The 24,590-nt window shown below is 37.6% G+C and overlaps 1 protein-coding gene across 3 annotated transcripts in view; it reads left to right on the forward strand.

Annotated features, from left to right (window-relative positions):
* Positions 1 to 24,590, forward strand: part of CNTNAP5 (contactin associated protein family member 5) — a 285,697-nt gene that overhangs the window by 70,195 nt on the left and 190,912 nt on the right. For all 3 annotated transcript variants that reach the window (XM_048050395.2, XM_048050396.2, XM_013178329.3), the window contains 2 exons: positions 6,134 to 6,244; positions 12,439 to 12,632. In XM_048050395.2, coding sequence (XP_047906352.2) covers positions 6,134 to 6,244; positions 12,439 to 12,632 — 305 coding nt within the window. The remainder of the gene's footprint in view (positions 1 to 6,133; positions 6,245 to 12,438; positions 12,633 to 24,590) is intronic.

A 24,590-nucleotide genomic window follows, 5' to 3' on the forward strand; every position in this document is an offset into this window, starting at 1 on the left:
CTGGTGATCTTTCCCTGATTGTGTCCTCTTCATCAAAGCTTTCATTAAGGAAATGTTAGTGACCTTTTTGGATGGCCTTCACAAGTGGAAATCGATGTGTTTTGTCCCGCTGACTCTTCAAGCAGACAAGGGAAATAGCAGCAGACCAAGATTGTTAACCCATCAAAGTCATGGCTGGTAACAACCCTGTGTGTGTTCAGGGACTGATCTTCCTTAAAAGAGGGCGATAGAAACATTAGCATGATGCCCTCTAATCAGAAATCTAAATTCCAAGTAGTTTCTTCAAGCTCGAGATAACATTTAGCTGCAGCAAGTTATAAACTAGATCATGTCGTACTTACCAACACTTACATAAAATGTACTGGAAGAGTTAGTCAAGTTGTGCTGTACAGTTTCTGTGCAAAACCAATTTTGATAAAATATTAGTTGCCTTTCAGAAGCTTGCTGCACTTCAGAAGCATATAAACTCCTGTCTCTCCAGGATTTGGATACATTTCTCTAAATTATTTTTTCATAATTGTCACAGGTGTCAAAGGCCTTCTCAAAATATAGAATTTAATCTCAAATATATGGGCAGAAGGCGTTTTCTGAAGTTCACTATTTTATGGATTATTAGGTAAAGTTGATAATATCTGGCATGTCTCACAGAAGCCCAAAAGTTTTAATGTCTAAATTCTAATTTGATGTGTTTGAAATCTGAACTAATGTTTATGTTTTTGTTTTAAAATAAATGTTTTTGGACAGAATTATAATATATGGGAAAAAGGGGGAGAGAAGACTTCTGTGTTTTTACTTGGAGGGAAGTTAAAGCTGCAAGACAGGAATCAAGAACAATAAACCAAACAACTTCATAATAGGTCGTTGAGTTTCTCTTTTTGTTGCTGTTGTTAATTTATCATGATTTTTAAAAATCAAAAGTGAGTAAAACTCAGAAAAACAAAGTCAATGAATATAAATATTTTTATTCCTTTCAGAAGCAAGATTGCTGAGGACAGTTCTAATGATATGCATGACATTGTAAATGCTATCCATAATTGCCTGTTTCTCAGAACTCAGCATAGTCGAGGTCAACGTACATTTCTGAAATGCAAGTCAACATCTGTATTGCTATGTGATTTGCATGAAGAACATGGTTTATAGGTACAATTAGATGCTCTTATTTTTATTTATTTATTTTTTGGTAGTTATCTGGTTGGCAAGGAATTGTAGAAAAAAAAAACTAGACAGTAAATGATTTTCTTTCTCCAGATGTTTAAGTAATTCTGTAGTGTGGAATGATTTTTGTTAAAGCCAATGTTTTCTATAGAAATATAATGTGATTGACTCAGAGAAAAAAGTTCTTATTTTTCTGACAAATTTCCAAAGCTTCTGCTTTGTAAAATGGAGCCAGAAAGTAGGAACCTGGGAGCAACTGGAATGAAGGCCTGTTTCCCTCACAGCAAATGAGGGAGACAATATCTTTTAAAATGTGTATGGTGGGAATCAGCATGTATTGGCTTTGCTTTTAGTTTTGATATAGGTCCTCTCTGACCTTGTATAAGCACAAAACACTTCACCTGTCTTTTCTGCACCATCAAGAAAAGAAAACATTGTAATAGCTTTGTCATCTTGGGGTATGTGTTGTTTTGGCTCTTCATGGAAATAGGGCTGAAGGGATGACCCTCACTCTGTGTGCACATCCCACCTTTTGAAACCCATAGCCTATTTCATCTAAGTTTTACAAAGAGATCTCACATCTGTTATTTCATGTCTGATAAGGAATATGCCAGAGCTGCCCTGCATACGACCTGGATTGTTGACTGATGCATTCTAAGCACTTTAGTGTTTGAAATTTCATTTGGCACGTAAAAGCTGTGCCATGTCCTGAATTGTACATCTGTATGTCTAGAGCTGTTATGTGCAACCTCTGATGTTGCGTGATTAGCTTTGAGGGAAGAGCAGAAGAGTGACCTTGCATCTTGTCAGAGTATTCACTCAAGAATCAGCTTCGCTTGGAGGCTGTTCTTGCTTGCAATCTGAAGTCAATCAGTTGTTGTTCTCTTATCTGTCGGGAGTCAGTCTGTATTTGTTCTAGTGCTCTTTGAACTATCTTCAATTTTTTAATGCTTTTCCTATATCCTAAAGCCTTAAAATTACATGTTTTATAGTTAGTTACGGACTTGGAGAAAAAATCTTCCCCATAGTGTCTTTTTCTAGAGACATCCATTTGAGGATTCCAGAATTTAGTGTGAAAATGTCATTGTAGCAGAGATACAGGTGAGTATGTCTGAAGACTGGAGCAACAGATAAAAGAAATGAAGGTAAAGCACCTGGTAGGTAGATGAGCTAATTGTCACTTGCTGTGCTGGATCCCACAGAGATCCTGGGGAACACCCTGAATACATTGCTCTGAAATGGTTTACACTTGCTGCAGTGCTGAGACAGCTGGTGTCCCATAGGTATCCAATCATACCTTTAGGTAATGGTGAGAACTCACAGAGACTGTTGCTGTGGCTCTAGTCATGGACAACTGGTGGTATGCTGAGTTGTTGCAGTCCTTAGGCAACTGCAGGGAACTGAAGTGAGCCAGCAGTCTAGACATTATTTAAATGGAAATTTCTCCTTTATATTCAACCTCTATTTTCAAGTGGTACTGAATAGTTCTTATGACAATGACTGAATATCTACAACTAGAGAAAACTAGCTCATATGTGATAAGTAATGCAATTTTAATATTTATGTGATGGCATTTTGAAATGTAAATATGGTTTATTTGGTGCTAGCCGTAGTTTCATTGGTGTTGTTTCAAATCAGATTATCCTCTTCAGCTGAAGTACTTCTCAGAGACATTTCAGTCTCTGAACTTGCATGAAGTATACCAGCAAATTCTTGCTGATTTAACCTGTGAACTCCATGCGTGGTATCTTCCCAGAGCATAGTTTAGCTTAAAAGATGCTTGGTAGTTTTTAATGCATAATATTGGTCATATCTCCTCTTAAAAGTTCTAAGAAGGATATTCATGATACTCAATTCTGCCTCAGATACCCAAGCACAGAAAAGTCTGGCAAAAGAAGCTTTCTCAGAGGGTGACCAAGAGGAGACCAATACAGTTATCACCTGGAGGAGACTCTCCTACTGTTGGACTCTCATAACTTTTTCTGGACAGTTACGCAGCATAGAAACTGTTCCTTCTATCCCTCTTAAAAGCACTGAACTGATGTCATTACTACCTTAATGTAGACCTGTCGCTAGGACCTTGAACCTCCTTTGAAGAGGTTCCCAACCCCTTCACTGGATTTTATAGGATGCAGAAGACTGGGGGAGTACGGTGCCCTGATGTATTTGCCATTTGACATCTTTGTTTAAATCCCTGTTTAGGTCACAAGTGACGCTGAATTTAACAGGGTTATTTTAATTTGCAGATTTTCAAGTCCAGATGGAATAATTATGGTCTGACCTCTTGTGTACCAAGGGGCACTGCACTCCACACACATTTCTGCATTGCAGTCAGAAGTTCTCTTTGAGACTTAAAGGCTGTAAGTGATGAGGAATCTGCTCAGGACCTCAGTAATCTGTTTTGTTGGTTAATTATCCTCATGGTCAAAACACCAGTGGCATATTTGTCCTTAATTTGCCTAATTCATGGATCTCGTTAAGCATTTTTGCTGATGGTAACCTAACAGATGGAAAGGATTTCATATTTGAGTTTCCTTTTTGAGGTCCATCAGTCAATACCCTGTTATGAATTATATTGCTTACACTGATTTTGATGTAGAGCTGTTTTTAATTCAGATATGAGTACTAAATAAATACTTCGAGAACTAAATGTGTATTTTCACCCTTCTCAATTACAGTGTTTTAACAAAATGGTATCAGGTTTGTTTAATTTGGTGCTTTCTGGATAAATGTGCTAGATAAAATCTCTTAGTGCTGCCATTCTTTAACTCCTCATGGGCTGAAATTCTCATCATCCCTTTCACTGTTTTGCATTAAGACCTTATCAGGCATCCTGGCTTATGTTTCCTTAGGCTACCTTCTCTGCCAATTTGTATGTAGTCCATTGTTCACATTCCTCTGTTTGGAGGCTTTCCAGTATTACAGGGCTTATTTAAATTCTAAACTGGTGGTTCGAATGTTTTAATCCAGTTTCTGGGCCAATAATTAAATCTTTATTTATAGTTTTCCACTTCTGCCATCCCCTCTTATTTGTTAATCCATCAGAATATTATTTTTGTATACATTTAGAAGACTAATTTATCATCCTGCTTCTTTCAGAATATCAAATGGATTTATGTTTAATATTGTTTACACTCCATCATGATGATCATTTCTGCAATGTAATTATCAGTATAAAAATCCATAGTGGGAAATCTACTGCATTGAAGGGGTTCCTTCTTTATGTTTTAAGCTCTTTGGGCCATGTGCTGTGTGTTCTTTTGGCATTCCTCACCAATAATTTGTACTTTCCAACCATTTATTTGGAGTTGCAGAGATCAGCTTATTCGTTTTTCCCAGTGGTGTAATACTTGCTTCATTTCTACTTTATTTTTTTTTCCTGAACGACCTATTCTTTTTTTTTTATTTTTTAAACCTCTCATAACTGTATATAAATGTAGAACTGAGCTAAATTTTTAAACAGTTTCCTACTATTGTTCACATAAAATTTCCACCTACTTTTGCTCTATAATTCTTTTTATTCGGGGGAAATTCTCCACTTTAAAAATTCAGTTACATATTTAAATGACAAACCAAACATATTTGCATGTAAAGAGAAATTTACGTCTGCTTCAGGAATTTCCAATAGCAGGTTAGCCCACATCTGAGTCTTTGTGCAGTTACTAAGGTAGACCTTGATTTTACTTCCATGAGTGGGGTGATGAAGGAGTGATCCCTGCTGGAGAGGTGTGAGAGGCTGCCCATTCTTTCCATCAGATGGAAGTCTGTTCATGTAATTGAAGTTTCCCACCTTTTCCTCTCAGCCCAGAGTGCACGGGGATGCTGAAGGTAGCCGACAGAGTTGCTTTTCTGTTGATCAAACAAGCAGTTAACTTCTTACAATATGGAGGATTTTCATTACAAAACTCTCTTGCTGTTTTGCAGAAGGACAAGTAATATCTTAGTTGTAAACTGGATCTTTATGGGAAAGGTATCATCCAATTTTGGGTGAGTCTACATTTACTGTCAGAACTGTAAAGTCGTTGCTGCTTTTATTCCTTGCTTTTTGTAACCCTGAAGTATTAATGCATCTCTTCCCCCACCCCTTGCAAATTACATATTTACTATGAGAGTGTGAGAGCACACTGTGGTGTCTAAGATCTGGCTAACCAGCAGGACTTTTCCAATAATTAGATCCATGTTTCCTCCATGGGAGATTTAATTAAAAATGAGGTGTGGGTTTATTGTTTTCTTTAATTGTTATTCCCTATTGAAATCCTGCACCATAGTCTTTAATGTGTATGTGACAGCATTGTAATGTGAAAACTTACTTTGCCTAATTGCATTCTTCTTCAAATGTTATGAGCTCAAAAAATCATTTGGAGTGTTAGTCTAGCCTACTTGAAGCTCTCCTCAGATGAGGATTTGAAAGAGGGGCAAAAACATTGCAGACTACTTATTTGACCTAACAAGCTAATTTGGAACGTACTTTTACATGTTGCACAAGGCCAGGTGGCATATCCTTTATGTGTTGCTTACATACAGAAGTAAGAAATTGTAACTCCTACGTTAGGTACCTGCTCCATTGAGAAATGTTTTACTGAACACAACACCTGAGGTGTTACGTAAAGTATGACAGAGCATTTTTATGTTCTTCTAGTGGCTTTTGCAACAGGAGGTTTTATCTTCTTTAAGGACAGGGTATATCATAAAATTGCATTGTCTGAAAGGAAGACATTTTCAAGTTTTTAGGTGTTAACAACAGCTTTTAGCTGGTTGCAGTCCCACCAGACTGTTGTTCTGGGAGGTAAATTTCAGAGTTGATGACACATTGATGATGAGGATGACATACTTTGTTCTGAGGGATTTCATGCAAATTTCTTCTTCTCCAATCTCTGTCTACTAAGTAGAAGCAAACGCCACCTTGAGCTAGTAGAAGTTGACATTTTTTTTGCTCGTGTGATGACCTTTCTATGTATTGTTTTTTGCTTTATTTTAGATAATTGTGATGATGCCTTGGTATCTACCTTACCTTCATCAGCCTTTACCAGTTCCTCTGAGTTCTTCAGTACTCACAGTCCCAGCTTTGCAAAGCTCAACAGGCGAGATGGTAAGGTTTCAGTGGGAAATGCCTAAAATATTTTTAATCACAGTTATAAAGAATAACTTTTTATGCTGTTTGTATGCAGTGCATTCAGAGCCAAGTTGAGTAGAGCTGTTAATTTATGCTTTTTTTGAGAGCTTTATTTAGGAGCAATTCATTCCTTTTATTGTTGAAAACTTCTATTGAATTTGAAGTTCTCCTCTTGTAGAAACATCCTATGGGAAGTTCAGCTGGTTATTTTGCTTTTGAATAATTTTCCCCATAATTTTTAGAGCTTGAAGGTCGTTAGACTTGAGACCCCATTCTAAAACGTAGTTGTTTATTAAAGGTAGTAGCAACTAGATATACATGTTCTAGTGGATTTCAGTGATTACACAACTTAACAGAAATAACAAAAAAAAATTGAAAAAAATTTTGCAGACGTTTGCAACAAGGATTGCCCTGATAATGTGTTGACACATGAAGTGAAACTATTAGGATTAAATTTTCTATTAGGAAAAAAAAATAGCAGTATTTAGGATATCATTAGGTATTTTGTTATAAATCTGGGTTGCTGGCTCTCACCTTATTCCAAAGTTAGAGCCTCAACAAGAGGAAAGCTGTGTGTTATGGCATTACGTATGAATTTCATTCTTAGCAACACTAAAAAGTATACTACTAGTTAAGAGACTTTAATTGAAATTTAAATGAGAATTTTCCTACTTAAACATATGCTATGAATTGTCTGTCTACAATTACTACTTGAGAAACCTAGTGATAAGGCACTAGTGATAAGGAGTTGCAATGTCATTAGGGAAGTGTTAGATGGGACTTACTACCTCAAACTACTGAACCAGAGTTCCTCAGCAAGTAAAAGGTGATGTGATAGCTTCTTAACATACAGAAAGTTGGAAACATTGAGCATGATATTAGTTTGCATCGCCTTTGTCTTTAGCCACTAGCTGAGATAGTGGGTAAACGTACCTACATGATTTTGAAAATGGCTTAAATGACTTATCTACAGAAAAGAAGATTCAAAGTCAATACTATTGCAAGTCCAGCTCTGGGTGTACTGAATTTTAAAGTTATATTAATGATATCTAAAATAAATTTACAGTGATAATAAAGGTAGAAAATGAAATAGGTCTTATTCAGGTGTGCTAAGGTTGTTCTACCATGTAGTGGGGCTGTAATTTATTCTAGTCCTTTAGGTATGCATTATCACAACAGTAAGGTCCTACCTGTCCTTTGGCACAAATCGTGGGAAGAGGAAGACGGAGAACGTTGAAACTGAGCCCTAAACAGGGAATCAGTTTCAGGTGTTTAAGCAACTTCTATTTCATGTTTTGAAGTTTTAGGTGATAACTGAGGAGCTAAACATAACAGAAAGAGCTAAAATCTGAATTCTACATTGCTTCATTCTTTTTTGTTGCACAGATTCTTGTAGAAACATGCAGATAGATGTAGTACCAGCAGTATTCACGTGGATACTTCATCTTGCTTTGGAGAAGGAAGTGGTGGTAGATGGTGGCTGAAGGAACTTTCTTTGGCTTGTACTTTAATACATACAACAGACATCTTTGGACGAAATAATATCTGCTAACAAAGACTATGCCATGAATTTCTAATAATGTTGGAATGTTTTGATGAGTTTACTTAGTTTCATTTGTAATTGATAAAACATTGCAAGTAACAGTGCTTCAAGGCAGAAAGCCAGATATATTTGTTAATATAAATATGAAAGCAACAGGTGAAGATGAATTTATAAAATACAGTCCAAACCTAAATCAATAGAAAGTTTTAATTCATCAAGTTGATTCAGTAGCAGATAACTAAAAGGCTATTTTAAAAAAAGACTTGCAGCAGAGGAATGTGCCACTTAGCAAACAAACAACAGCAAAAACCTAAGCAAAGCTTTACATGAACTGCTGAAAGTGCTCAATTAAAGTGCTAATAAATCTGTACTGGTAACAGTAAAGCAGTTAGTATAATTCAGATGAATATGATTCTGGGGTGTGAAATATATTATCCACGAGAGGGATTAATCAACTTTTTTGTTTACAGTAAATAAATAATGAAAAAGAATAAGAAAATTGCTACAATGTGACTGTATCAACAGGGCTTTTTCGACTTCCTATTAGTTCTCAGCCTGAGTAGTCAGTATAGGTAATTATGTATGGGAGTATAAAACATACATAATGTCAAAAGGAATTTGTCGTATGGCCGGGAAGTGTTTGATCTGGGCATTAAAGTAAAACTGTGCAGCAGGGATGCGCTTAGCATCAGCAGGAAGTCTAAGAGTTTGTAGCACAATATAAAGGCAGTTGAGCTGTTTGTAAGGCACTGTAGGATGGAAAAGAATGTTTCCTTTTGCTTCATATTAATAAGCTATAAATAAGTATGGGCATCTTGAGCAGTGCTGTGGAACATCAAGGAGCATTGATTGCATAGCACTGGGCTTAAGTGCAGTTTTTGGAACAATTATGGCAAAATGTACAAATGATTCGAAAAAAGTATTCGATCATATTTCTTGGAGTCATTTGGGTCTCCAACTGAGAAACCATATGATCTTCTTTCTCGTATTTCTAGCATTATGATTTGTTGCCATGGAGAATATGAGCAATATATATTCCTGTGGCACTGTTTCTCCACTAGGACATTTTCTTCTCACCGTGTTGAAGCTCTCCCTTGCAATGATCCATAGGCAATGTGAAACATGGTACCGGTGAGGAATGATCATGTAGCCTTTTTGCAATGAGCAGAAGGAATGGAAATCTGGCTGGCAGAATGGGGAAATGCTATTGCCCCTCAGACGTGATGTTGTGAGGTGAAAAACTTATTGACTTTGATCACATTTTGTCTCTTGCTCTCTTGAGAGAGGAATGTGGCATCCTCATACATCAGCACTTTCCAGGTTACCTAAAAAGCAAAAGTCCTGATCCGGTGGCTGTAATCTGTGCCACATTTTGTCTATTTTATGATTATACCTCACTATTAATAAAGGAATTACAATACTCTTCAATTTCCTTATACCCAACTGCAGAAAAACAGTTATACTAGTATCTGTTTGGATGTTCAGTAGCATTGTCTTTAGTAGCCCTTGCTGTTGTTGCCTTCATGTTATACATTCTTGTTTTAGGCCTGCCCTGATGAACGTTCACCAGGGTGAACATCACCAGTAGGTAGAGGGGCCAAGAGCCATAAAATGTTTGCTACACTGTGGACATGATTTTTTGTTACTTTCCAAGAAATCTATGGGGAAAGGGAAAGCGTGGGTTTTGGGGTGTTCCCTACTGCTCCCCTCCCAAGGGAATGTGCGTATTGCTGCTCTTGTGTAAAATCAGGGTCCGTAGCCTGTAATGTCTCTTGCAAGTCTGGCTTCTGGACTGCTGGACCAACGAAACCTGCAGAGATGATGCTAAGAGCAGGTGTCATTGCTGCATTATGCAGTGCTCACATCTAAAGAATGACGTTTTCTACAGACAGATATGCTCATGTGAAGTGAAATGCAGTTCAGAGATGCTGTTATAGTCTGTGATTTGAGAGCTTGAGCTCACTGCAGATCTCCCAAATTTCCATTCATTGTGTATTATTCTTTTGACTTGCTTCCAAAATATAAACCTGTTGTACCATGCTCAGACTAGAAAACAGCAATGCACAATAAAGCAAAATACCTCTGTGGAAAGCATATCACCTTACTGCCTCTCGTAGCAGTAGGAGGGAGAAAGTACAAACAACATAGATTAGATGGTTGTTATGATGTTTAACTTACTACTGGAAATTACCTGTGGTAATGAGCTTGGCTTAAGAACTTATATAGAAACTAAAACGGAGAAAATAAATATATAAATTTTCTTTTTTTTTAATGGAAAACTCACCTAATGACTTATGAGCTATTTTCCACTATCTAGTTGTTGCTGTTTGTTGTAGAAAGACTGATTAAAGAGACAATGAAGGAAAGAGGAAAATGCCCACATTTCTTTTAAGAGTCACTGCAAATGTCTAGAATAAGCTCTTGAGAGTGGTGAAGGGAACAGCTTTGTGCCACAAACCTGCCAGAACTTCTCCACTGAATATCAATGCTCTGACAGTTCTTGGAAGAAGCAACAGAGCAGCAACTTTGTTTCAGAGTCTATTTCAGATATTAGATGTTATAGTACAAAAGAAGGTTTCCTTTGGCTCCCATGTACATTAGTTGGAATTCCTTACAGGATGAATATGCAACTTCTTTTTGAACATCAATGTATAGTTCAAATCTTAAAAAAAGAAAAAAAGGGGGAGGGGAAGAATGGAGGGAGCAGTGTTAGGACTTTTGGCGTGTGGGCTTCTCTAAGTTGTGTGTCTGTACAGAGTTAAGAGAGCAGTCAGATATGAGGTGAGTGATGAAATTCCCAATATTCTAGTTAGGTCTTCCATGGTATGCTCATAGTCAAGAATGTAGTATTTAAGGCAGGTAAAACAATCATTATGGCAATGAAGACTTCTGTTATAGCTGAAAGAAGTAAAATAAAGCATGGTGCTAGCAAGCAGTATACATTAGTTTGGTTGCAAACTATTTTCCCTGGAACATTTCGGTAGAGAAGTGAAGATTGAGTCATCCAGTGCATAGGGACTGGGGATGATTCTCAGTTCTACCTGTGAAATAAACACACTTCTTTTTCAGGAATTGGGACTAAATCCTACTTTAATGAGCTGTAATAATTAAAATTGTAACATCTTTTCGTAAATAAAATACTTTCAGTTGTGAGATGGCAAATCCAATGTGGTCCAGGAAAATAAAGAAAATTTTTAAAGGGCAAAGTTATGGAAATAGAGATTTTTGGTATCAACCCTTAATATGCTATTCAAGGAGCAGCTTTGAAACAGATCAGTTAATAAGATTAAAATATTAAGGTAAACCCAGCTATTTTTGACTGAAGATTATGATGCTTTTTCTTTAGAAATGTATATTTGGAATCATTCTTGTAGTTTACGTGCAGAATTGTTAATGCTTTATTCTCAACTCAATATTTCCCCTTTCCCAATGGAATTCTGTTCAGTATAATTGGACAAAAAAATGCTTTTGTAAGCTTTGCTAATAATGGTAAAACAAGATGATAGGTTGCAGAGGCAACAACAGCCTGAAAATTCGCTGCTTTGGTTACTTTGGAATAAATGACTTCTCTGTTCTTCATAGCTGCATTGTTCACTTATTTGTAAGGCTGGAGTGAATGCTGAATGTATACAGAGAATAAATGTGTGCAAACAAAAGCAAGGTAAAAGAAAATAAATGCAGACTATAATGATATAAGAGTATGCTAGAGAACACGAGATAATGTATTGCAATCTGAAAGGATTTACCTTTTTAACCATAAGCACACATTTACTGTTGGGAGTGAAGTGCTGTAATTCAAGCAGTGGTTGCAGTTCCATGCTTTATTGGCTTGACATTATCATGTTCCTGTTTAACCAGTATAAGAGTGTGAGGGACAGTTGATCTGCTCAAGTACTTGTAAAGGACGAACATGAGTTACAAACTTACTGGCTTACATCTAATCATAAAATCTCCATTCCTGAATGGAGAAGCGGATGATGGAATTTGATAACTTGCAACACATTGTCCTTGTATTTTATCTTGAAAGAACAAACCACATCTTCACATGTTCACTTAACAAGCATCTTTTGTGAAGAAGAGATCACTTTTCAGTGTGAAGTTAATTCATTTTAGTTGTTCAGTCTATCGGTCTGTAGCTTTACAATGTATTATCGAAGTGCATTTACAACCTTTAATTAAACCATTTTTTTCAAACACTTAATACAGCAAAAATCAAGATAACTAACGTTTTCTCTCATCTTTCAAAAATTAGCCAAAAAGAAAATGTCAAAGCAAATTAGAACTTAGAAATCAGTATTCCCAGATTTGCTGGAGCATGTGAGGAGGGAACAGGTACGATATTTTTGTCAGTGAAATGCGCCATCATCCTCACTAACACTTGTCCAGTTGATGATGAATAGGTTTTCTAAAAACTCTTAAATTCCTTATGAACGTTAGGTCAATTAAGAAAACCGTAAGGAAGCACACCAGGTAACATATTTCCTAACACAAAAATTTAAACAAACATCTTTATGTTTAGGAATTAGACTCCTCTGTGGTAACCTGAATTGATAACATGTTTCTTTCTCATGTAAAATTTCTTGTGTTGTCATCATTATCTACATTATTTTTATCCTGTCTCTTACAGGAGCTGGTGGCTGGTCCCCGCTGTACTCCAATGAGCAGCAGTGGCTCCAGGTTGATTTAGGAGACAGAGTGGAGATTGTTGCAGTGGCTACCCAGGGCAGGTATGGGAGCTCTGACTGGGTAACCAGCTATACGCTGATGTTCAGCGACACTGGCCGCAACTGGAAACAGTACCGACAAGACGACACTGTCTGGGTAGGTTTGAACTGCAGATGCCTTTGGCTCTAGATCTTTCTGGCACAGGCTTGGCATGGGATTTGTAGAAGCAGCTTCAGTTTCATGTCGGAGGAGTGGTGTAGTGGTGAGAGAAGCAGAGCTGAGCGTAACTGAGCTACACGGTGTTTTGATCTGAACTGATTGCGTTGCTGACTGTAACACATGTTTAGGCCCTCAGGACTACTTGTTTCCTCAAACTATGGGGAAAGGAAGGGCACTTGAAGTGACCTGCACGCTTCTGTGCCTTTGATTCAGGCATACCAGGGTAAATGGGGCTAATCACCTACATACTTCCTCTGGCAAGTATGGAAATTGACTCTATTTTATGCACACTTGCTGGTCAGAACAAGGGAGCACGTGCTGGGGGAGGTGGGTGGTAAATTGCTCCTCAGCTGGAGAAGGCTGGGGCTGCAGTGTGACTTGTGGACTGATTTAGCAAACATGCTCAAAGTGCTCAAGGCTTTTCCTAAAATTTTAATGTAGGCCTGATCCTTAACGAATGTGTTGCAGGTTCAACGTGTGGCCATGTCAGGTGCACTTGGTAGGACTGCATGCAGTAACAATGACACCTCGGTCGTGGACAGAGAAGTTTAAAATATCATATGGAAAATGTGAATTGTTAGTACTTCATTAATGAATGGTAGCATCCTCTGGTTCTGAGGATCAAGAGCCTTGGTAGCATGGCAGTATGTCATAGTAAATCAAGTATATTCTTTGTGAACATAAAAGAGAACATTGTAAGGGTGATCAAAGACTTCTGTTTTTGTCTCTCTTTTTTTTTTTTGGTGAAGAACTTGCTTAAGTGCTGTGTCACAAAAGGAGACTTAATTTCCAGAACATAATTATGAGTTAGAAGTGTTGTGACTGCAGCAGGAAGAAAACAGAAGGGATGGTTAATTTTTTTTGTGAGCATGTTCTTCGCACTGGGAACGCATGTACTGGATGACTAACTTCTGTGGTTTAAAAATCCATTGCATTGCCACTGTCTTTGTTTTATCGTAGTTTGATTTAGGGAAGGCAAGTGAAATCCTTCTTCCTTTAGAAAGGCAACTTTGGCCCAAAGATGATTGTAAAGTTGTCAAGTGCGGCTCTGCTTCATCTGTCACTTTAAAGTTATATTATGCTAGCTTCACTCCAGATGCGTATACTTTTTTTTAATATTTAAAAATGGTGGAATTTCATTCAGAACTGAATATAGTTATCATTTAATCTGATGCTGGACTTCTACCCTTGGGACTCTGAATTCCAGAACATGGATATTTTTGCAGACTCAGTGTCATCAACTTGAACTCCCTTGTTTTATTAAATGATCAGGTACTCCCTTGTTTTATTAAATGATCAGGTATGAAGGTGATTCAGGACAGACCCTGACACAAGTTCTAAAGTTTCAGTTCTTTCTGGTGGGATAATTTTTATATATTTTTCTAATGGAAACCACTACAAGCGATAAAGGATATTTATTTTTGTACATAGTTAAATAAAAATGAAACAGAATTTGGATGAGGAAAAGTAACAGTGGGGGAAGGATTTGGATATTCCTCCCTGCATGTCAGTTTCTATAAGTCACACTGACCATGGTTGCCAAAAATATAATTCAAATCCAGAAGAAGAATTTGCTCTAAGTCCCCAGACAGAGGGCTTGAAGGGATTGTTGGGATGCATAGCCAGACTTTGTTGGAAGGATCTGATGGTAAAAATCCAAAGTGGGCTGACTTGACATTTCATTAATCTGTGCAGTCCACCTAAACTGGCAAGTCTCATTAACACCTAAGAACTTGTATGCCTGCCCATGGAATTAATGAAGATCAAGTTACTTCTGTACATTTTTTATTCTATCTTAAGGGAAAGTTGGTTCTTTTCTCTTTTTTTCCTGGCACTTTTGGATATGTTTCATTAAATGAAAATAGATCTTGAGAGCCACTGAGGAAAGTCAAAGGTGCTTTCAGAAGTATGTAAAGAGTTATGATTTCAACTTATGTAGCATTTCTGTTTTATTGGCAATAATCCTTTCCATAGGCTTTTTACTGACAAAGAAGATAAAATACATTGTCCAGCTTTACTTGAAGATTTTTCTATAAAAGACCCCTGGATGAAACGAGGACAAGCACCATAGTGTACTTGTCCTAAACATCTGGGCTGTTAAATAGCTAAGGGAAGTTCTGCATTGCTCACGCCCCAGACAGAAGCACAGCCCTTGACTTAAGGGAGGTCGGTAGAGAGGATCGTTTTACAAGGGTAGGAAAGTGGCGCCCTCGGGTAGTCTCCAGTAGTGTCACAATATAGGCAGTTTCAGCAATAGCAATCTATATCCCATTGCTTGTGGGGGCCGGGGTGATCTGCCAGGATTCAAGGTGGGAGTCTCCTACGTCAGGGCAGGTCAAGGTTACCTGTCATTCACAGGGAGAGGGTGGGGGTTAAAATCTAGGTTATTTTGAAAATAAGGCCCTTCAGAAATCTCTGATGGTTGGGTAGGAAAGGCATTCCCTCCCTGCTAGCCTCTGCCAGCTTTAACTCTGGAGCTTTTTTTTTCATGTCCCTAGGACAACAATTTAGTACTGTCTGTGTCCCTCAGGACTTCAAGCTTTTTAACATTTCCTTTTGAAACCTTTGTGTTGTATAGCTAAAAGGGCTAGAAATCTACCTGGGTGTGTCGTTTTTTGTTTTGTTTCAGAAAGCTGTGCTGTTCCAAGCTTAAGAGGTGGTAAACACTGTGACTCATGGCTCAGAAGGGGCTGTGAAACCTAAATCATTATTGCCTGGAGCTCCTCAGATGGAGTCTGCTATATCAATATAAAATATTGATATACATTGGACCTGTTAAGGTCTCTGATAGAGCTTCCACTTTTTTTTTTTTTTTTAATAGCTGGAAGTTTGTGCTTTGATGTGTGACTGTTACTGAATGTCTCACCAGCTGCTCGTTGGTGACAACTAATCAGTCATTTATGGCTGTTGGAAGGGAGGATTATGTGGAAGGGACCTAGGTAGCCTGGTGAACCTTTTTGGTTTTGTTTTTTGAAGGCAGTACAGCTGCATGGGGAACAAATCTGACAGAATTATTATAAATTGAACTGGTAAAAAGAAGGTGTAAGAAGTACACCATTCCATGGGTTTCAAGGCAAGTATTTGATTTCAAGTAGAAATCTGAACTTTCACTTTTTTTTTTCAATTCACCTGCATTTCAGTGAAGGGAAATTGTCTGTGATGTTGTTTCCACCATGTATGTTAAAAATGGCAGGAACCCTTAACCTCTACTTAACCTGGGTTGGCTTGGAACTCCAATTTCTACCAGCCCATCTGCGTGACCCAGAGACAAAGTTGGGGGGTATTCCCAGCTGGCTATGCCGTAGTGCTCTGGGAGGAGGATTTACTGGCATGGCCTTTTCACCCTTCATGTTATGGGCCATCAGCCAAATTTGGTAGAGGTAGCAGGAGGGCAGTAGTACCTTTCAAAATCCCTGAGTAAATCTATCCCTGGATGAAACTTTTCATTATCATGTCTTCACAAATGTCAGATATTCTATATTGCAAGCAGTGCTTCCAAGTTGTTTTCAGCCATCTGGGTATAGGATTTGTCCACCAAGTGGCACATGTGTCCTTCAGTGCATCTGAGACCTGGGTACATAAGTTCTTTATTGGGCGGCCGATAAGATGGATGTTTGCACACGAGTTTATATGACCATATCACTAGTAAAAATCCCTTTCTCTTTATAGAGATTACAAGGCTTATTATCCTTCTCTCAGGGCATGCATACAGCTTCCATCAACTTCACCGTTAATGAGAGCACTGCATAGACAGATCGCGAGGAGAATCAGAAAACCTCTTACATTTTCACTCAGGCTGTGTTTATGATGTTAGTAAATTCTGCAGCTGGAGTTGAAGACAAGACAGATTAGCCATTTAAAACCAATTTTCCAACCCCATTTGTATTTAAATAATCTTGTTACAAAAGGACTCTGTGGTTCAGAGCAAACTAGGCTTATAATTATATTTTCAATATGGATAAATCAGCTGTGTGTGGACACACTAGCTATTGATTGGAAGACATAAAACATAAATCTTATGGCTTGTAACAAGAAAATGATTTTCCAGTGTTTTTAAGTGTTGAATAATTCAGAATTTACTTTACCTGCATACGCACCACAGCTTGAGTCAGTCCAAATTGCGTATATTAATGGGACAAAAGTGTGGGCTGTGATACAATGCTATTTCATTTTAGATAGCAATTTTTATGCCCTCTATAAGGAGAAATACTTTACAAAGCTGAAAAACAATTATGCAGGAAGACGCAAAGGAAAGGGGAGGAAGGATGCATAGAATTATGTAGCAAAAGGAGAAAAGGGATGTTCTTCAAAGTTTTTGAAAAGTTAAGGAATTGGAGATGAAGGGAGACTGCCCTGACAGTGGTAGAGCACATTCTTGTATTAGAACCACGAAAACGTGTGAAAAGACAAAAAAGTGGAAAATGGTATAGATAGCAAGGAGATAGTTCATACTCTGTGCAAATACTTGCACACATGAAGTACAAGTTTGGAGCTCACTGTTTGCTGGTGAAGCTCTTCCACTGTTAGCTGCATATGGAAGGGTGAAGATGACTTCAGGTAGAAAGAGGGGCAACAGTGAGTCCTAAACCCAAAGCTGGATGATAAGATAGGAAGTGTTTGACAATGACACCTGGGTCACAAATGGTGCAGAGCTTCCCCCAGGGAGAAGTGCCACAAAATCAGTCCCACCTCCTGCAGGTGCAGTGTGAGGACTGGAGAGGTGATAGGAAGCTGAGGATGGTTTAGGAGTGTATGCAGCTCTCAGGGGAGCAGGAAAAGTCTTCAATAGAGGTGGTAAAGATCCCTTTCATCCTCTTTCCTCAGGAAAACCCTTGCTTGCATGTGTGAGCTTTTGCTGAACCAGAGGCTTTTCTAATGAAATCTAGAGGAGGGTCATTCTTAATTGGCTTATAAATCTACTGGAGTGCTGTAAACTTTCCCATTTCCACTCTAGCTGGATAATGATTGTGGAACTGTTTTGGTGAGTTAATTATCGTGAACGTAGTTAGAATATTAATCTTCTTGTCAGATTTATAGTTGCGCTAATTTATTCTAAAGCATCTTTTAGCTCCAAGTCCTAATGCCCTCCAAGCAAGACCAAAATTCTACCTGTAGTAAAGACAGGTCCTGTATTGTTTGCTTAGATGAGAGAATGAGTTTATTTGCCTTGTTATAATGCTTCCCACTGCCCTAGTATTCAGATATATTTAATCTCCTCTATGCACAGTAATTATTGCCAGGCAAATAGGTATTAAAGAGTATCTGTGGATTATTTTCTTTTTCATCACCTTTTGCTCTCAGGAGTGAAGAAAAAAAACAGAACAATTGCTACTTTCAAGTAGGAACGAAGGAACCAATTCAGCCTTGCTGCAGGGAGGCAAGGCTCTTTAGAGCTTTCATCACTTTTCCTGTAAGAGACGTTATTACAGCTTTTGAAGAGCCAACCGTTAGCCATTTGTTGTATTTAGAACTGCTCTGATTTAAGACTATCTGATTCTGAGATGCTGTTTGGATGTTACTGATTTGCTTCTAATTCTGGTTTAGTTTACTGAGCTGGCTGCAAACCTGACCTCCAAAGTATGTTCTCAGGAAATCTGTCTGTCTTGATACTTCCAGGGCAGTCCTCCTGTTGGGAAAATAATTCACCGTGTCAGTATATCTGCTTTTGTTAAGTGCGCTCAGTATGGATTTATGCCTGAATAAAATAAATATACACAGATTATGAATTACACTTCAGTGTTGAGATATTCAAATTATCCTTGAACTAACTGAATTTTTGCATGAATTCTGTGACATTGCAATATGCTTTTATAGTTGCTTAACTGTAAAGTGTCTAGAGAATTTAATGCTGATATTATCATGATGCCCATCAATAATGTCTTCAGTACTTCTGTACTTGGTATCTGGCATCATTTTACCCTTACCCAGGAAACTGCAAGAAATGTGGCTATGTGAAGTCACTGCTGTTGTCACTGACTTCCTAATCCTGTTCCTTCGCACATTGCCTAAAATTTACATGTTCTGTAACTATTTAGCTTGGGGATGCTGTGAAATGTCCCTAGATTTCCAATTTCTACATCCCATATTTTCTGTATGACCTGGTCTCTCCAATACTTCATTATCTCAGGGATTACGAGGTGTAAGTCTAGTGCTGGCTCTAAGAGATTAGAGTGGGGAGAGGGGTATGCGTGGTTCCAGTTGTTGAAGGCTGGTCCTAAAACATTCATGTCTTCCAAAGATCTCCTGCAGATTTGTCTGCCATAGCCATAAAGCTATTGTTTTCCCCTCCAGGGTTCCACTAAGAGAGTTAAAGTTAGCGGCAGCGTGCTAAGATAGACGTGTGGTAAACAGTGGACGTTTCCGCTCAGATGAAGGCTTTTGGCCACATCAGTAGATCAAGTTTCATTGTTGTTTGCAAATCATATTCTATCGTATGTGAAGCTATAAAAAGGTGCCTTTACAAATTATAAATAAATATGGAACAAAGAGTGCTTCAATCCATTTATAGTTTCACCTCTGGTGAGCAAATGACCATTTGCAAATGGACTAAAATGAGAAAGCAGCATAAAGCAAAGAACAAACAGTAAAACTGTTTTGCTAAAGGAAAATGCATCATTAATTTGTTCGTAGCAAACAATTTACAAAGATTAGCCAAATAAAAACGTCCCAGGGATAAGCACTAAAGCTGATCCACCCACAGCTGAAAGCCATTCTGAAACAATAATAGTTGGATTGACTGTGGTGCTGTGCAGAGAAGTTACCTGACTCCTCAAATTGCTTCCAGAGCCAGTCTGCATGTATATATTTTGAACCAAGAAAAAGCCTTTACAGAATACAATATGCAAATATTTTTCTTCTACAATGTTCCCAACGAAGCCTATGCTAATTTCCATGGTCCTTCTGGGTCATATTAATCAGGATTGAGTGGCTTCTGGGGTTGGTAATGAGATCTGGAGGTTTTATCATTATAAAAAGCCTGTTTAATCCAAATGGAATGATTCTAAGGCAAAAAGCTCATTTATATTTTGTACTGCTGAGTGTTCTGGTAGCAGCCAGATGAAGGTGAAATGCTCAAGAAGAACTTGACATCCTTCGGAGTTTGTGCATAGTCCTAGTGGGAAGATAGTGGGAGCTTTGGGGGTTTTGTTCACGGAGTACCTTTTTCCTTTGAAAGGAAAGCTCCTGAAAATAGCACCGCTAGTCAGTACTGGTTGTGCTTCCGGGGTGTGGATCTTGATGATTCCTTTGCAGTTGTTTGGTAACTTTTAGGAAAACTGAGAATGGGTCTAGGTGTCCTAACATTCACTTAATTTGCAAACTCTTAGCTAATGAGTAGTCTTACTGTACGTTACTGTACATAAAATGAATTGTCGTGCTGCTGAAAATTGTGTCACTTCTACTGATTCTCTCAGTTACATTAATTTTAATAATTAACCAGTTTATCAGCTGCTCTTGTTGGACTTGGATTGTTCAGGTCTTTAGTAACTGTTAGAGTAATTTACCTATTTTGCTCTGAAGCCTTTCTAAACTTTGGTTTATTCCTGTAGCAAGAAACTCAGGAACAGAAGTTTTGCATATGGTTGGTGGAAATAATGTGTAATAATAAGAGGCAAGCTATAAACAAACCATTGCAAACTACTCTAGGACTATGATTTTATTAAGATATTAAGCATTGACAGACCATTGGCTAAGCAAAGCAAAGTGGTATTATATAGGTATCAAATTTACTTATTAGATGTGCTAATAAAGTGGTGAGCACCTTGGAAGGAGGAGAAAGAGAATTGCCGTGATATCTGAAATCGAGTTGAGACAGGAAGAGTGAGATGGGAAGAGAGGTAGGAAGCTGTAGTTATGGCCAAAGCTTCAATACCTGCAGTGGAAATAAAGACCTGTTTCATTACATCTGTACATATATTAGTAAACCTGTCTGTATTTCTTTGAAATGTAACTGTTAAACTTTTTAATATGCATCTCACACTTTTGGGGAGTTGCGTATATCTGTTCTGCAGCAGTCAGCTTATGTTTCTGGAGTTTGTAATCAGAGATTAAACAAAGTGTGAGCAAACCAAGACAGAGTAATTTTTAAATAACATTACTTGAACTTTCAACCTTCAGGGAATAATATTCATGAGTTAGGGGTGCAATTGCAGTCCTTGAAGTCCTTGAAATACTATGAAAGTTACGTGTGTATGTATGTGTGTGTATATATATATATATGTGCATGCCTTTACAGCTTCAAGGAGAAATGAGATTTGGCTCAGAAATAAAACCTATCAAAGCAGTTGTGTTTAGGGAACACTTAATGTGAGTCACTTATATTTAATCTAAATATGCAGACTCCCACATTGGTGATTAGAATGGACAAGCCTTCTCTGGAGAAGTTTCTTCCTTCCCTGAGACAAGGTTTGATAGGCTTTGGAGAATTTATGTGGAAAGACCAGCTTCCTTTGAGAACTGAGACTAAACATGAAATATACACCAAAATAATGATTTCATTTACAACAACTTACATTTGGAAACTAGATGTATCAGTTTAAAATATGCTTCATAGTTGTCTCAGAAGGGCCACTGTCCTGATTGAAAGTCAAGCAAGCATCCAAACTTGTACCAGTTCATTTAAGAAAGCTGATCCAAAAAGAACTTTATACCTTCAGCTTGGGAACTGTTTAGAAGACAAAAGCAATTCTGGCAAAGCATTGTAATTCTATATAATCCAATACATCCCCACAAATCTGAGGTTCAGGTCCTATGGGATGGCACTGGGGCAATAGCTGATTTTGGCTGATGCTTTCAGATCTTTTCTTTGGGTGATGTTGGGGGATAATAATTTATTGAGATTGCGGGGTGGGATTTCTGTAGCAGCATCAAAAGAAAACCTCAATCTGACTCTGGATCAAGGTTTTCTAACTCTACTCTCATGTTGTCGTCAGGAGACTGCTAAATGTCTAAAATGAGTGTCCTACATTCTCCATGTCAAACCCCAGCCTGTGTTTTCCTGGTAGTCTCAGGGCGCAGATGTTCATTCTGTACTGTACTGCTGGTCCACAGTTATTCATTTCTCCTTGTCAAGTCCTTCAGACCCAAGAGCGTTTGGATATTATATACTGGATATTATATCAGTCATTATATAATGTGCCTAGTGAACAGAATATTTTCACTATCAGTGTCCATTAATAATAATACATACAAGCTGTACATATGTCACTATGCTTGGCAGATGCTTCTTGGAGCTTTCTTGTTTGGACCTCAGTTTAAAAAAAAAAAAAAAAAGGAGAGAGAAACAAAGAAAAGCTATAGAAAAAGTGCCCACTTCTTTGGTCTATTACTCAGTAAATAAATACAGATAGATTTTAGGCAGGAAAGCCAATATCAAGATCTATCCTCTTGATATTGAAGGATATATCTTTTGGATGTTTTTTTCTTGCATCAACTGGTTCTTCATGGAAGAGATCTGCTCTCCAAGTAAGAAGGCACACTTCGGTGGGTTTGTTTGTTGTTTGTTTTTTTTTGTTTGTTTGTTGTTGTTTCTTTCTTTCTTTCTTCAGTAAAGCAGTCTCTGGGGGGAAAAAAAATTCTTTAGAAATTTAAGAAAAAAATCCACCTCATGGCTTTCAAGCTATTTTGCAATGGAATCATTGATTGTTCAAGCATCTGTCATTATATTCATTATGTGTCTTTAGAATAGGTAATTTTCCTTGCTTTTTGATTTGTGTTTCAGAATGCATACATTCAGGCTTTTATCTGCATCTAATATGTGGTCGTCTGTAAGCACTTTCTACTCTCTTTAAACTTTCTAATTTCAGTTTGTTTCTTGTTACAAGATCCAAAAACAAATGATTTATGCTGAAGAAGATTTGGAGCTAGTGCAGTGATAAATGTAGTTCTTTCTTGGTTTTGTTTTCTGTAGAAGGAAAATCAAAACTTGGTTTTGGTGTTGAGAGCAGCCTGTAATGTCTAATTAGAGTTAGATTCTTTCCCAAGTTTTAGTCCTTTTTGACAGTGAAGACAGCTGAAGTATGCATATGACTTCTGTAGAGAGCACATCATGTTAACAAATTAACCCCCCCAAAAATATATAACAAAATTCTATCAGCCAAAGCAAAAACTATCCCAGTAGAATTATTTAGAAAATTTCCAGTAGTTGTGATCCATTCAGAGGTGCTCTCCTGTCCAGCTATCTGCACAACATTATATATGTATAAATACGCATAAAAAAAGGAAAATATGATTATCCTTAGGGAAACTGATTCTTTCAAATCTGATGGCTGTGGAGGTCATGTCTAGTAGCTTCTGGGTGTGTTGCTGAAGATATTCTGAATTCCCTCATTACAGGAGGGAATGTCATGTTCTGCAGTGATGCACAAGACATCTTCGCAACTCCCCTACCTGTGCTATTCACCACCACCACCACCATTATTATTATTATTATTATTATTATTTCCTTTAACACGTCTTTTATGTGCCTTGTTAGACTGGACACATATATTACTGTGATGAGGATATCAAAGATGAAAAATTAAGTAGCCTTTAGTTTCCTGTAGAGTTCAGAGGGTTATCTAATTTTTCTGTGGAAGTTATCAAGTGGAAAAGAGTCTGAAGATGGTTCTTGAGGTTTTGGAAGTTCTCAGTATCTCCTTTCTGGTTGGGCCACTTCCTGTTACCACCACTTGAAGCAAGTAGTTACTGACTTTAAACAATGCTTTCTGAGATCAGTGAGGTTATTCAGGTAAAAGTAACTACTCATCTGAATGGGGATTTTAGCCTGTGATCTGGCAGGCATATGAGCACTGAACTCATGCATTTCCATTTGCAGAATAAGCCATGAAGCATAACAATTTAGAAATGAGGAAATCTGAAATGTTGATTCTGAATAAACCTATAATCGAATTTCCAGAAGTGCCGGGATTTCATCCCACACGTGTAATTAGGTACTGAATATAACATATTGTAGAGTAAGGACTATACAATTATGTACTTGCTGAACTTGAAAGTTGTGCAGTTTTCTCCTTTGCTGTGATGCTTCTTTTCCTCTTTTTCTGATAAACTGTCTCATTGCCTATTTGTCTCTTGAATGTTTTTTTTTTTTCTTGCCCGTGTTTTGTGTCTGGCTAGACTTAGTAGAAGCAACTGAATATCTGAAGTCTGATTTTTAAAAACACAAGCTGTGACGGCACATTCCCTGGACTTCTCACTGTCTTCCACCTAACTCTGTTTCTTCTTTTCCCTCTACAAAGCTGGAGATCAGTTTTTAGTGCTTAGCTTTAGTATTTGAAGGCTTATAATAGAACCTGTGATTATAATCTATATTTGGTTTATATCAGACATCTGGTTACCGCTTTGTTAAAATATGTGCCCTATTTCATACGTGTGTGTATGTGGTAAAGCATACATTATTATAAAGGTTAACAAAGTGATTTGCAAGGAATAATCTTATGAAATTAGATTCACAGATATTTAAGACAAGTTTGAAGAGTTATTGGCAAACATGCAGAGCAGATGTGTGTGTGTGTGTATTATACAAAAACAAATTAAATGTGCAAGACAGTGGAGAAGCAAATCAGAGAGGGAAAGCAGAATTTCACGTGACATTCATCCTGCCACGTCTGTGAGAATGCGACAATGATGATTTATAATTACTGTGATGAAAATAACGATGATTCTGCTGTCATATTTTTACGATAGCCTCAGGAGTATAAGTAATTATGTGATCAGTTGATTCTACATATTCACAAATTTAGCTATTTATCATAATTTGGTTAGTCACTTGGATTTAGTCCAGACTCTTATTTCATACACCTAATTGTAAAAAGGGCAAGTGTAAGGAAACAAATTTCCTTTAGTTGCATGTACCCAATCAAAGTTGGTTCTATTAATAGAATCCACATTATCAATTGC

The sequence above is a fragment of the Anser cygnoides genome, chromosome 6, assembly GCF_040182565.1.
Source record: "Anser cygnoides isolate HZ-2024a breed goose chromosome 6, Taihu_goose_T2T_genome, whole genome shotgun sequence".
Classification (NCBI taxonomy): Eukaryota; Metazoa; Chordata; class Aves; order Anseriformes; family Anatidae; genus Anser; species Anser cygnoides.